General features: G+C 43.0%; 1 protein-coding gene and 3 non-coding genes across 4 annotated transcripts; 1 reads left to right on the top strand and 3 right to left on the bottom strand.

Annotated features, from left to right (window-relative positions):
- Window positions 1-591: 591 nt before the first annotated feature.
- trnah-gug (transfer RNA histidin (anticodon GUG)) lies at window positions 592-663 on the bottom strand. The gene has a single exon. It is a non-coding gene; the product is annotated as a tRNA-His (tRNA).
- An 88-nt stretch (window positions 664-751) lies between these two features.
- Window positions 752-824, bottom strand: trnav-cac (transfer RNA valine (anticodon CAC)). Its single transcript has one exon. It is a non-coding gene; the product is annotated as a tRNA-Val (tRNA).
- Window positions 825-2421: 1597 nt separating this feature from the next.
- On the bottom strand, window positions 2422-2493 carry trnah-gug (transfer RNA histidin (anticodon GUG)). The gene has a single exon. It is a non-coding gene; the product is annotated as a tRNA-His (tRNA).
- Window positions 2494-9246: 6753 nt separating this feature from the next.
- Window positions 9247-13357, top strand: LOC143005465 (protein TMEPAI-like). The gene is made up of 6 exons (XM_076156883.1): window positions 9247-9304; window positions 11069-11223; window positions 11960-12013; window positions 12261-12619; window positions 12987-13119; window positions 13184-13357. Exons 1-6 carry the CDS (start codon window positions 9247-9249, stop codon window positions 13355-13357), a joined length of 933 nt encoding a protein of 310 aa, XP_076012998.1.
- Window positions 13358-14208: the final 851 nt, after the last annotated feature.

The raw sequence follows: 14208 nt of genomic DNA, 5'->3' as shown, positions 1-14208 counted from the left end.
AAGGTCCCAGTGTACTTCTTGGGGACGTGTGCAAAATCATCATGGGCTGAATGCAGAATTGTAATAATGGTTTGTGGCAGCCTCACTGCAGCAGTGGCCTGTTACGCCAAATCGAGTTGCGCTTGGAAGATGCAAGCCTACACCGGGAAGCCGATCAGCCGACGCCCGGAGAAGAACCAGGGGATGAGGGTCGTGCTCGATGTGACAGAGGGACTGAGGGGTCGCAACATCAGGTTTGACAATTTCTTCACCTCTTACAGACTAGCGCAGGAGCTCCTGAAGACGGGGCTCACCATGGTTGGTAAGGTTCGAAAGAACAAGCCGGAGCTCCCGCCCGCACTATAATTCACATTCTTGGATACCATGACTTGGACAACTGGGAGCCTGCACAGACAGTACTGGTTATTGCACTACATTTGAAGTTTTGTTTTTGGTATACATAATGGCCTGAGGATTGTTTGTGTCATGTCTAGGGTTGGAAGAAGACTGGTAACACAGAAAGTGAAAGCAATGATCAAATGTCATCAATTCAAACATTAATCATGATTTTGTCTTCACAATGAGAGAAATGATGATGAGGTGGATAAAAGCAGCCGTAACCCGGATTTGAACCGGGGTTGCTGCGGCCACAACACAGAGTACTAACCACTATACGATCACGGCAGGGGCGTCATGTGGTCAGTGGCCATCTCAGTTTGAATGAAATACACTTTTCGCCGATGTTAATCAAGCTCGTACAAAAAAGCATAACTGTTTCCGCCCAGTCTCGAACAGGGGACCTTTCGCGTGTGAGGCGAACGTGATAACCACTACACTACGGAAACTCGCAATTGGTCTTCACCGTGCCAACGGACAATAGATACCAATGGATAGACCGTCTTTGGAAGCAGACAGAAGTACTTGACAGTTGTTGTATCTGTTTTTGTAGTGTAGCGGTTATCACGATTGCCTTACATGTGAAATGTCCCCAGTTCGAGACTGGGCAGAAACGGTTTTGTCCGGTCCATCTGTTCAGATTGGAGTCCGTGAACCTATGCCTGCTGTTACCTTGTTGTCACCGCGTCTTTGCACCAGTACTTCTCAGTTTTATTCCATAAGGTAGTGATTACCATGAAGACATTCTGGGCGTACCACTCCCAAACACAAGAAGAGCAAACTGGTGTATGCCGTCCAGAGCAGTGAGAATGCACAGACCTGTACATCGGGGGAAACCCAACAAGCATCTTACAATAACGTCGCTCAACACAAGAATGCCAGCTCTTCAGGACAAGAGTCAGCAGTTCACCTACAGTTGAAGGAAAAGCAACACTCCTTTGTGGACAACAACATATACACACTGGACAAGGAAGACAGATAATTTGAAAGAGCCAGAGCAAATATCACCATTACACTGCCCTTAGATTATGATGACTCGTTCTGAAGCATTTACTTGAGCTTCCTCTTGATTGGTGAAGACCTGAGCACCGGTAGCAAGTATTATTGCCCAAAAGGTGACTAAATTGATTAATTATATAGCGGTGCAGGACTAAAGGATTCCCTGACCAGGAATCAGACCCTGGCCGCTGCGGTGAGAGCGCCGAATCCTAACCACTAGACCATCAGGGACCTGACAGGGGTGTTATTTTGAGCAATTTTTGACAAGTGACCACACATTTCTTTATGACCAGTTGTGCAGACAATAACGGTTTCATTCACAGGTTTGATCAAACATGTCTCTGATGGATTAGAAGCAGTGTGATTTGTATGCATTTCTCTTCAGTCCTTGTTCATGTATCCCCCTGTCTTTTGGTGAAGTCCTGTTTTCCGTTGCCTGTTTTGTAGACACGACCAAAGGTCCCAGTGTACTTCTTGGGGACATGTGCAAAATCATCATGGGCTGAATGCAGAATTGTAATAATGGTTTGTGGCAGCCTCACTGCAGCAGTGGCCTGTTACGCCAAATCGAGTTGCGCTTGGAAGATGCAAGCCTACACCGGGAAGCCGATCAGCCAACGCCCGGAGAAGAACCAGGGGATGAGGGTCGTGCTCGATGTGACAGAGGGACTGAGGGGTCGCAACATCAGATTTGAAAATTTCTTCACCTCTTACAGACTAGCGCAGGAGCTCCTGAAGAGGGGTCACCATGGTTGGTAAGGTTTGAAAGAACAAGCCGGAGCTCCCGCCCGCACTATAATTCACATTCTTGGATACCATGACTTGGACAACTGGGAACCTTTACAGACAGTAGTGGGTTTTGCACTACATTTGAAGTTTTGTTTTTGGCATACATAATGGCCTGAGGATTGTTTGTGTCATGTCTAAAGATAGAAGGAGACCATTGTAACACAGAAAGTGAAAGCAATGATCAAATGTCATCAATTCAAACATTAATCATGATTTTGTCTTCACAATGAGAGAAATGATGATGAGGTGGATAAAAGCTGCCGTAACCCGGATTTGAACCGGGGTGTCTGCGGCCACAACACAGAGTACTAACCACTATACGATCACGGCGGGGGCATCACGTGGTCAGTGGCCATCTCAGTTTGAATGAAATACACCTTTGCCGATGTAAATCAAGCTCGTACAAAAAAGCATAACTGTTTCCGCCCAGTCTTGAACAGGGGACCTTTCGTGTGTGAGGCGAAGGTGATAACCACTACACTACGGAAACTCGCAACTGGTCTTCACCGTGCCAACGGACAATAGATACCAATGGATAGACCGTCTTTGGTAGCAGACAGAAGTACTTGACAGCTGTTGTACATGTTTCTGTAGTGTAGCGGTTATCACGATTGCCTAACATGTGAAAGGTCCCCAGTTCGAGACTGGGCAGAAACAGTTTTGTCCGGTCCATCTGTTCAAATTGGAGTCCGTGAACCTATGCCTGCTGTTACCTTGTTGTCTCCGTGTCTTTGCACCAGTTCTTCTCAGTTTTATTCCATAAGGTAGTGATTACCATGAAGACATTCTGGGCGTACCACTCCCAAACACAAGAAGAGCAAACTGGTGTATGCCGTCCAGAGCAGTGAGAATGCACAGACCTGTACATCGTGGGAAACCCAACAAGCATCTTACAATAACGTCGCTCAACACAAGAATGCCAGCTCTTCAGGACAAGAGTCAGCAGTTCACCTACAGTTGAAGGAAAAGCGACACTCCTATGTGGACAACAACATATACACACTGGACAAGGAAGACAGATGATTTGAAAGAGCCAGAGCAAATATCACCATTACACTGCCCTTAGATTATGATGACTCGTTCTGAAGCATTTACTTGAGCTTCCTCTTGATTGGTGAAGACCTGAGCACCAGTAGCAAGTATTATTGCCCAAAAGGTGACTAAATTGAATAATTATATAGCGGTGCAGGACTAAAGGATTCCTTGACCGGGAATCGGACCCCATCCGCAGCGGTGAGAGCGCTGAACCCCAACCACTAGACCATCAGGGACCTGACAGGGGGGTTATTTTGAGCAATTTTTGACAAGTGACCACACATTTCTTTATGACCAGTTGTGCAGACAATAACGGTTTCATTCACAGGTTTGATCAAACATGTCTCTGATGGATTAGAAGCAGTGTGATTTGTATGCATTTCTCTTCAGTCCTTGTTCATGTATCCCCATGTCTTTAGGTGAAGTCCTGTTTTCCGTTGCCTGTTTTGTAGACACGACCGAAGGTCCCAGTGTACTTCTTGGGGACGTGTGCAAAGTCATCATGGGCTGAACGCAGAATTGTAATAATGGTTTGATAATTACTGAAAGAGCAGTGGCCTGTGACGCCAAATCGAGTTGCGCTTGGAAGATGCAAGCCTACACCGGGAAGCCGACCAGCCGACGCCCGGAGAAGAACCAGGGGATGAGGGTCGTGCTCGATGTGACAGAGGGACTGAGGGGTCGCAACATCAGGTTTGACAATTTCTTCACCTCTTACAGACTAGCGCAGGAGCTCCTGAAGACGGGGCTCACCATGGTTGGTAAGGTTCGAAAGAACAAGCCGGAGCTCCCGCCCGCACTATAATTCACATTCTTGGATACCATGACTTGGACAACTGGGAACCTTTACAGACAGTAGTGGTTATTGCACTACATTTGAAGTTTTGTTTTTGGCATACATTATGGCCTGAGGATTGTTTGTGTCATGTCAAAAGATAGAAGGAGACTGGTTACACAAAAAGTGAAAGCAATGATCAAATGTCAGTGTTGGTGACGTATGTGCTGACGTTCGAATCCTTGAACCTGCCGTACCACGTGACTGATTCAGTAGCTGGTTCGCCTGTTTGGCGCGAGATTCGAGATGTGAGGGGCAGCGAAACGCAATCGATCCCCTGCTGACGTGCTGTTTTGGGGTTTTTTTGCAATGCAATTTGTTTTTATTGAAGCAGACATTGTGCATACAGGTGTAGGGAATTTTGGAGATCATTTTTTATATAGAAAGCCAAAGCCATTGTGGCAAAGGCGTCAGCAGTTAGTCTGAAGTGGACCTCTATTAATACTGATGCTTATCTAGCTGTCATATGCCACTTCACTTGTACACCAAGATAAAAATCAGTGAGCACCCGAGCCGAGCCGCACGTCAGCCGGGGGATCGATTGCGTTTTGCTGCCCCTCATATTTCGAATCGCGCGCCAACGGCTTCGAACGTCACCACATACGTCACCAACACGCAACACACAACACAACACAAGATAATTAAATTACGAGCATTTGGCAGACGCTTTTATCCAAAGCGACTTAGATTACATTACCACCCAGAGGGGGGAGCAATTGAGGGTTCGGTGCCTTGCTCAGGGGCACCTTGGCAGGGACTCAAACCAGCGACCCTCCAGTTCCCAAGCGGAAGCTCTACCCACTGAGCTACTGCCTCCCCCATAATAATGATAACCCACGGGTAAAGTGCTCAAAAATCAACTTATAAAGAATGTTCAAACAGCAAACTTAGAGAGAGGGCCCATCCCATAATCAGACGGCCGCGGGGGACAGAGAGACAACAGCACAGCAGCGCAAAACCTCCGGTGTTCGTTTTCATATTTTCGTTTAGTTTTACGCTTTCCTGCATCCATGGTGCTTCAGTCAGTAACACTTTGAGACTGTGCGCGCACATTAGAATGTTTCTTGTTTGGAACATTAACGTTACTTAGAGACATCCGTCTAGATAACGTGATGACAAATCATATGTAATATTACATTGAAATCGGACTGCTTTTTGTCTGTATTGCCAAATATAGACCTATGCATTTTAGATGTTTATTTTACAATATGAAATTTTGTAAACCAGAGAAAAATCAGTGAGCACTCGAGCTGAGCCGCACGTCATCCGGGGGGATCGGTTGCGTTTCGCTGCCCCTCACATCTCGAATCTCGCGGCGAACAGCTCCTGAATCAGTCACGTGGTACGGCTGGTTCGTGAGGCTTCGAACGTCAGCACATACATCACCAACACACGCCTCGATATGCGCTTTGCCAATATCTCGAGAAAAAACTGAAATATGATAATTCATCAGAAAAAAGATTGTTATATGCAGAAATATGTACACACACACACACGCGCTACATATTTCCTGGAGCCCCAGTCCACCAATGAAATCTGAATCATCATCGCATTTTAAGTGTAATTTTGCTGTACAATCTCAAATTCACCATACTGCTCTGATGGAGAGGCACTTGATCAGCTGGGTATAAACCCTTTTACTCGACACACGCTTCGAAGCCTCGACACGAAAGGACACATCACTAGCTTATACCACTGGACTCTCTCTTTCTCTTACTGGTCCACACACACACATCGAGACACGATACCTACGTCTCTCTGCTTAAAGGAGCCACGCGCTCTCATAATATTACTTGAAGACATCTCTCAAGATCGTGTGATGACAAAATATATACGAATGAATATTAAAATCGGTATAATGAAATGTATTGCCAAATATAGGCAAAAGGAAAAATAGTAAAAATCTGTGAGCACTCGAGCTGGACCCAAGATGCAGCCCGCCAGCCACAGGTTTGCCGCCCCTGCCATATACAGTCTCCTTCTCTTTAGTCTGTTGAAATATTGTTACATCTAAAACCCATAATCTTGTATGCTCCTCAACAAAAAAAGCTTTATGATGATTGTGATGGTGATAAAACTGACTCAGTGTGTCTGTTCGGTTTTAGTGGTGACAAGTGTGTCGTAGCGATCAAGACAAGTATGAATTTACATTTCCCTTTTTCAGAGTGCGGTGGATGAACAAAGAGAATGAGAGGTTGGGTGGGTGGAAAGACGAGCAGATATGAGCACAAGCACACAGTCCCCCTCTCCATTTTCTCACAGTTGGAACCAGTAGTGGGAGTTTTGTAGAACACAGTCCCCACACTTGTAGGGTGAACCATGACCGTGGTTTCCAAGTCAATATAGAGGGGCCTGAATGTGTGTGTGAGAGAGAGCCCTTCTCGCCTTATAGCCTTTCTTATGGAAATTGGTTAGCAAACTCTCTCTCTCTCTCTCTCACAAACACACATGCATACACACACACACACACACACAATTTTTGAATACAGACTGCTGAGTTATCTGAGAGAGGGGAGTCATCTTTCTGCTTCCTTTCCCTTTCATTCTAGCCTCCATTCTAACCTTCCTCTCCTACATTCTCTTGTATCTGCTCTTATATACCTCTTTAACTTAAAATTGCTGTACTCCATCCCTTGCCCGCTCTTCAGTCCAAGTGATTGCTTTCTCCCCTTACCACCTCCTTTCCCCCATCCTCGCCTTTCTCTCATTTATTCCTGACCTCTCCTTTCACTTGTTTTGTGTTATTATGGATCCTAACGCTTTCTTGATAAGACATGCCCTGTGTAGCATTTAAGCACAAGGATTGACCAGGCACCCAGCTCAGCGCAGCATCCAAGTCCAAGGATTGCCCACGTGCCTATGCTCGTGCGAGGGGTTGGGGGCGATTCTGCTGCGTAGCAGAGCTGTCAAAATCAACACTCTTGCATTGCCTCCTGCAAGCACACAAGCCAGCGTTATTCATCCTAGCGTGTGAATGCTACACAGGGCATGTCTTGAATGCTACACAGGGCATGTTTTGTCAAGAAAAACAGTGGCATCGATAATAATGCATCATAATACTGACTCGTCAATGGCCGCATCTGACCTTTAGCTGGATGCATGAGGATGAGGTGGAGAGATGGGGAGGCAGAGGATGATAAATGAGCCAATTGCTTTGGATTAACCATTGAGGGTCTGCCTGCCTGCCAGGCCTGAGCCTCCTCCTGTCTAGAGGACACCAGAGAGGGCAGGAGGAGAGAGGATGGGCTAATCTCCCACACAAAACAAGAACAGGAAAATATTTGATTGATGTGAATTAATGGTTGTTTCATCCTGCTTACTTTCATTTAGGTTCCGGTTTTATGGCTCTTGGTGTATTGTAAGGTAACTATGTTAAACCTACATTTACACTTGCCCTAACATAGCTGATCCTTCCTGATGAATATTTTGCATTTAGATTTGATTAAGTGACGTAGTAACAAAACCAAAATCCAATGCTGTAATTATACTGGTATCTGGCAAAGAAATTATATTCTGCATTTTAATGTATATATAGTTTTGCCATTTATGTATGTATACTTTTTATCGAATTTTGCATTTTTGTTTTATTTGTAGATATGATTGTAAATAAATATTTAAATTATTTAAATGTCTTGTCAAGATTGCTTTTCTGAATTAATTAACGTCTTACACTGCTCTTATCTAATTTTTGACGGTAGTGTTATTTAAAATTTACTTTGCCCACAGATTATGTCCCTCAATGTTGAATGAACTAATGAATTAAACAAGCCCTCGATCGCATGCAGACATCCATGTAAACTGAGGCAGCAGTGATCACTGCTGCAAAGAGCGTTCCATTCCTTCTTAAAAACTGATGAATAATTTATTCTTGTGGGCCTTTCAAAATGCTGTATGATATGATAGTTATTTTGCCAGACAATAAAAACAACATCCTAGTCAAGTCTTTGGGATAATATTCATAGTGGAATGATTGATGATTATATTTTATCAAGTTGTTTTGAAAGCCTCAATGTCAATATCTTTATTAAAGTTAAGTATTTGATAGATAGATAGATAGATGGTGGGTGAGGAGTTGTAAAGGGACATAGCAGCGGGCAGGAAGGATCTCCTGTATCGGTCCTTGTGAAAGCAAAGCATGATCAGTCTCGTAGAGAACAGACCCGCTGTCTGTCCAGCAGGTGATGAAGAGGATGCTCAGGGTTATCCATGATGTATACCAGTTTGTTAAGTGACATCTTCTCCATCACAGTCCCAAAAGTATCTGGTTTGCTGCTCATTACAGAGCCAGCCTTCTTAATAAGTTTATTAAGTCTGCTGGTGTCCCTGGCTCTGATGCTGCTCTCCCAGCAGACAACAGCGTGATAAAGTGTACTACAACAGACTGATGGAACATTTCCAACATCTCGCTGCACACATTGAAAGATCTCAGCTTCCTCAGGAAAAAGAGTCTGCTCATCCCCTTCCTGTATACAGCCTCAGTGTTGGTCTTCCAGTCCAGCCTGTTGTCGATGTGAACTCCAAGGTATTTATAATCCCCCACCACCTGAACATCCTCACCCAGAATGAACAGGGGCCATGACACCGTCCTCTTCCTTCTGAAATTGATGACCATCTCCCTGGTCATGACTACATCCAGAATCAGATGATTCCTACCAGACCGCTCTACAAAATCGTCCACCAGTTTTCTATACTCCTCCTCCCGTCCATCCCTAATACACCTAACCACTTGATACCACTAATTTTAGGTTCTTAGCCAGTGTAATTGTTCATGTGCAGTACTTCCTTACTGAATGTGTCCTCTCTCATCATTATTCTGTCCATCTGTCTCTCCTAGATGCTTCCACCACTCCCCCTGCATTTTTCTCCCATTTCCACCCTCCTCACCCCCCTCAAAATTACCCCTATTGTTCACGGTTATTGGGTGGTGGGGGTTGAATTGTCTGGTCAGCTGTTTCCTCAGTGTGTGTGTCTAGACTGTGGGGGACAGCATGTGAGAAAAAGCAAGTGACAAAGCTTTGTCGATTCTAAGTGTGTGAGTATCAACGGACCAAGAGTTGGACTGTCCACAAGATATGTAGTTTCACTTTTAAATGAGGATTTATTTTAGCTTTTTTTGTACGTTTTTGTTTAAGTTAGAGAACTACAAATACAAAAAGTGGAGCACAAATTACTAAACAAAGAACTAAAAAGGGAGGAAATCTTCATCTGAAACTATGCAGCCTTCCTCAGGGACTCATAACTATGACAACTGTCGTCAGACACAGCAATGTGGTGAGTTTTCTCTCTGCTCGTCTGCTCGTACAAATTCTTTATTAATTCGCACATTTCACATTTTGGACATTGTTATTGCTTTGTTGCACCCAGTAGAAGAACGAAAAGTTCAGAGTGGATGATGTTCTTTTAGTGCTTGAGCAGCCACCTGACAATTGTAAAACATTTCACTGTGGTGAAATCATTTGGTAATTTAATTTGCTAATCTAATCGAAGGGAGTATGTATGGCTTCACAATATGCGTTTACAATTCGGCTCAAGGGTCACATGACTTTTAACTGAATGTTTACTGAATGTTTATTAAACAACAGTATACAAGGTCACCTATAAAGTTGGGATTAACAATTATTCCAACCTTATGGGCAACAGTATATAATATATGTACAGTGTTGCCCATAAAGTTGAAATAAAAAAGTCATTCCAACTTTATGGGCGACCATGTAGAATTGAAACAATAAGTGTGGTGTATGGATGTGTGGTGTGAAAGGTACAATGTCACTATGAAAAGTAACCAACTTCAACAAACCAGACACAAGAGAGAGAGTGAGAGAGAGTCTGGCTGACTCTAACAGCTTATATATTGCGTTATAGTTAGCTTGTCAGGAGAGCATGTCAGGAATGTGTGAGCCAGTGTAAACCAAATACTCTCAAAAGCAGTCTGCAGGTGGTGTGCGTGCGTGCGTGCGTGCGTGCGTGCGTGCGTGCGTGCGTGCGTGCGTGCGTGCGTGCGTGCGTGCGTGCGTGCGTGCGTGCGTGCGTGCGTGCGTTCGTGTGCATTGTCCGTCTGATTTGTCCCTGACCTCTGTCTGCTCCCTGTGTAAAAAAACGTGAGAAAAATGCTTTGTGTGTGTTGTGGGGCTGGGGTGTTTCTAAACAAAGCTAGCCCTGTCTGTCTAGTCTTGTCTGGGCCACTGTGTGTGTGTGTGTAAAAATCTCTTTAAGAATATTTATTAATTTTATGTTCCCATATTTAAACAGTTCTTCACGGCTGATCTGCCTTGTCACGTTACTTTACTGTTTTCAAGTGTATCACATATCTTTGCTCTCATTATTGTTTTGTTTATCTCTCTTTTTCTTTCCTTCTCTATCTACAATGTTGCCCTTAAAGTTGGGATAATTTTGTTTTCAGACACATTCCTCTTTCCTATTTATACACATCAGTAATCACCTTTGACCAGGTGCAATGATTACATACTGAGTCCCAGTTAGCCAGGTAATACGTATTGATGCTTAACAATTGTTTGGTGCTATAAAAGGCAAGACATTTGCGGTTTATTCCAAATTTATTGGCAAAAGTGTTAAAGAAACAATCTTTTTTTTTTTGCGTATGGCATGTTATTGTATTGACTCACTTCTTTGATGTATGTCCCGATTAAGTACAGTTAATGCAAATTTTGTGTTATTAGCAATTTATCTATTGAGTATTTTCCAGTTTATTGATCAACTACTGACAAAATGACAAGGAATAGAAAGTACCCAAAATTCCAGTGGTGTCTTCAAATTGCTTGGGGTATTTTCCCAGGAGAAACAGAAAAAAGTAATTTTGTACTTCGATTGATTAATCTTCTGATTATTTTTCAGTGGTTGTAGTGATTAAATCTTATTGCTTTCATTAAATGGGTTTTAGACTGGAAGTTTGCATTGTGGTCAGATTTATGCTATCAGTAATTCAACATTTTTTTTATTTCATTAAATTTGACTACTTTGTTGTTTTTAACCAATATGATGAAAACATGTGTTAATGTTAGTTTCTGTGTTTTTCAGCCCAGCTGGAGTTTGTCCAGATCCTCGTGATTGTGGTGGTGATGATAGTGATGGTTGTGGTGATCACCTGTCTGTTAAACCATTACCGCCTAACAGCACACTCTCTCCTCTCCAGACACACCCACACCAACAGGAGACAACTGCCATTGGCAAACGTAAGTTTAAGAAAAAAAACATTGTCATCAGCATCACAAATGATGTTGGCAATGTTTCTGTTTAGTTGGGGGGCAAACTTTATGGCATTATACAAGCATTTGAAATAATGCTGCTGTTTCTGCTATAATGCTGCTGTTCTTTGAATCATTATTTATTCATAATTTAAGCTGTTATTCGCAAAGCAATGAATTGATAGGTGTTTTATACAGCAGCACATAAATAAATTATATATATACATAAATTTAACTTAACTGCTTGCTGCTTTACCTGCCACTGAGTGGTGTGTTAGAGCTACGGAACCTGTGTGAAGCTCATGGGACTAATTGTTCCATTTAATTTGTCATCAGTTCCTGTGAGCATGAAATTACAGTTTTGTGAGTTTTGTAGGACAAAGTCCCCACACTTGTAGGGTGTACCATGACCGTGGTTTCCAAGTTAATATAGATGCCGGTTCGACTCCCTGCCGAGGTGCCCCTGAGCAAGGCACCGAACCCTCAATTGCTCCCCCCTCTGCGAAGGGTGGTAATATAATGTAATTTAAGTCGCTTTGGATAAAAGCGTCTGCCAAATGATCGTAATGTAATGTGAGAGAGAGAGAGCCCTGCACGCTTTATAGCCTTTCTCATGGAAATTGGTTAGCAAATTGTGTCCCCCTCTGACCCATTACTCTCTGCAACTCTCTCTCTGTATATATCTTTATATATATATATTTATATATATATCTGTCTCTCTCAGAAGGTAAGCCTGTGGTCATCTGAAGGTACTGGAACAAGCAGTGGCCTGAATGATGTGAGTTCAGTTTTGTACAATGACCAAGTAAGAAGTAACAGCAAAAATTGTACAGTAACATTTTATGTACAGTAACATTTTATGGGCAAGAAAACAGACAGAATTTATTTTTCTTCCCACTATGTATAAAAAAGCTTTTATAACTACATTCTCATTGTCAATTCTGAGGCTTTCTTTAATAAAAAATATTCAACAACAGTCCAAAGAGTGTGACCTGACAGAAATGTTATATTACTCATCCTGACAGCACCAGGTGTACAACCCACGTCCACCAGACCGGGGGATTCCCCCATCCTACCTACAGCGGGAACCTCAGCACACTCAGTCCCACTCTCCTTCACAGTGCCTGCGCTTCCAGTCCACATATGCCCCAAGTCGCTTCCAGCCCACCTATCCCTTCCTGTCCCAGAGCCTTATCGATCTCCCCCCCACAATTTCCCTTTCAGATGGGGAGGTACCTCCCCCATACCAGGGCCCTTGCACCCTACAGCTCAGAGATCCAGAGCAACAGATGGAGCTGAACTGGGAGTCAGTCAGAGCCCCGCCCAACAGAACGGTGTTCGACTCTCACCCCCTCAACACACCAAATTCCTGTCTACAGGCCAGGTAACTGTTTTGAGTAAATGTTTTGTTTTAAATACTTAATCGATGTCTCATAACATGTAACAGACAATGACGTAGAGTCTCCAATATCCTTTTTTGAATGGTGGCTGTAAAAAGTTGTCATTGGTGGAGAAAATTAGCTTTGGTTATCTTGAATTCAGATGCAACTCCGACAATTTAGACATCCCCATTCCCAAGACATAACCGACACATCTGGGAAGGAAAAAACAAACTTTTGGGTGCCTGGGAAAGTAGAATCTAACTGTCAATCATAGTTTTGCCACAGTATCTCGACAATTATGTTTTTCTACTCCTAACATTCTTTCTTTATATTGTTTTGTCTGATTTGTCCTTGTTGTTCTGCTCACAGCCTGCAGGCTCCGCCTACAAGCATCTATTCAGGTATCAGTGTTTTAAAGTCTCAGGAAGCCTTGGTCAGGCAGCAGAAACAGGGCTCTCGAGTAGAAGAAACTCCACTGTCCTACAACGAGGTAATTGGACACTATTACTTATTGTAAGTCGCTTTGGATAAAAGCGTCTGCTAAATGACCGTAATGTAATGTAATGTACTATCACCTAACATCACTGACCCCCAGTCATCGGACTGTATCACCTTCACAAGCAACCCCACCCTCTCTGATAGATAGTCTACTCCTACCACCACCACAGCAGCAAGGAAATGTGGACAAGAGGAATTTTAAGAATACAAAGGAAAAATCCCAGAAGCCCCAGCAGGTGTGAGAACACCAAGACTATATCTGCTAGCCACTTGAGATAGTCCTTAATTGTCAACCAATGAAGGAAAAGCTCACAGAATGGTTAAATTCCCTCTTTACATGGTTTAAGACATGCTTGGATGTTGGAGATGTTCTAGTTAGGTTATCCCATCCCATTTTCCACGCTCATTCTTCAAATTCCCTACTCATGGATCGATCAGATCCAGACTGAATACTCAGGTAAAATAACACTCCCAGCTTCCTACATAGGATGGTTATAGTTATAATTCATTAGAATGGTTTACTTTTTTTCATTGATTCTATACGACTTGTTTATTTTGTTTAATTTGCGACAGCAGTACTTCTTCATGTTACTTACTAAGTTTCCAGATGAATCAGAACTCTACCTATCAAGTTTTGCAGTTTGGTGATTGGTCCATCTTCACAACTGCACAGTCTGGCAACCATGCCTGCACCAAGCTTTAGCTGCATCACTGGAGCTTGTTAGCATGTTAGTAAATGCATGTTAACCGCTAGCTGTGGTTAGCATTAGGTTGAGTTAGCTTGAAGCTTAAGGTCCCTGAGCTAAATGTTATGCCTTACTTCTATCAAAAAATGCAGGGGTCACTTTGGATTTTTTGAAAGTAGAATTTTAAGGTTTAGTTAAAGTTTTCGAAAGAATGTTTGCACATTATTAAGGATTTTCAACGAAAAAGTAAATCAGCAATATGTTTGAAAATAGGGATGTTAAAGAAAGGGGTATTTTTCTAAATGTGATGGATTCTAAAGAGTATTCCTGTTTGTGTTTCTATGTCATTTAGTTCGAAAGAATCAACAGTTGGGGTGGCAACTTTTGTGTTACCATGTATATACATT

Source organism: Genypterus blacodes, unplaced genomic scaffold (assembly GCF_046128005.1).
Source record: "Genypterus blacodes isolate CSIRO-AG114 ecotype Tasmania unplaced genomic scaffold, CSIRO-AGI_Gbla_v1 ptg000070l_1, whole genome shotgun sequence".
Lineage (NCBI taxonomy): Eukaryota > Metazoa > Chordata > Actinopteri > Ophidiiformes > Ophidiidae > Genypterus > Genypterus blacodes.
This window is presented reverse-complemented; position numbering and strand designations above follow the sequence as displayed.

Excerpts from the sequence above, each read along its gene's own strand:
- LOC143005465 (XM_076156883.1), top strand. The coding sequence starts at position 9,247 with ATGCAGCCTTCCTCAGGGACTCATAACTATGACAACTGTCGTCAGACA. Across the intron at positions 9,305-11,068 it reads TCGTCAGACACAGCAATGTG|CCCAGCTGGAGTTTGTCCAG; the intron begins GTGAGTTTTCTC and ends TGTGTTTTTCAG. Across the intron at positions 12,620-12,986 it reads AATTCCTGTCTACAGGCCAG|CCTGCAGGCTCCGCCTACAA; the intron begins GTAACTGTTTTG and ends TTCTGCTCACAG.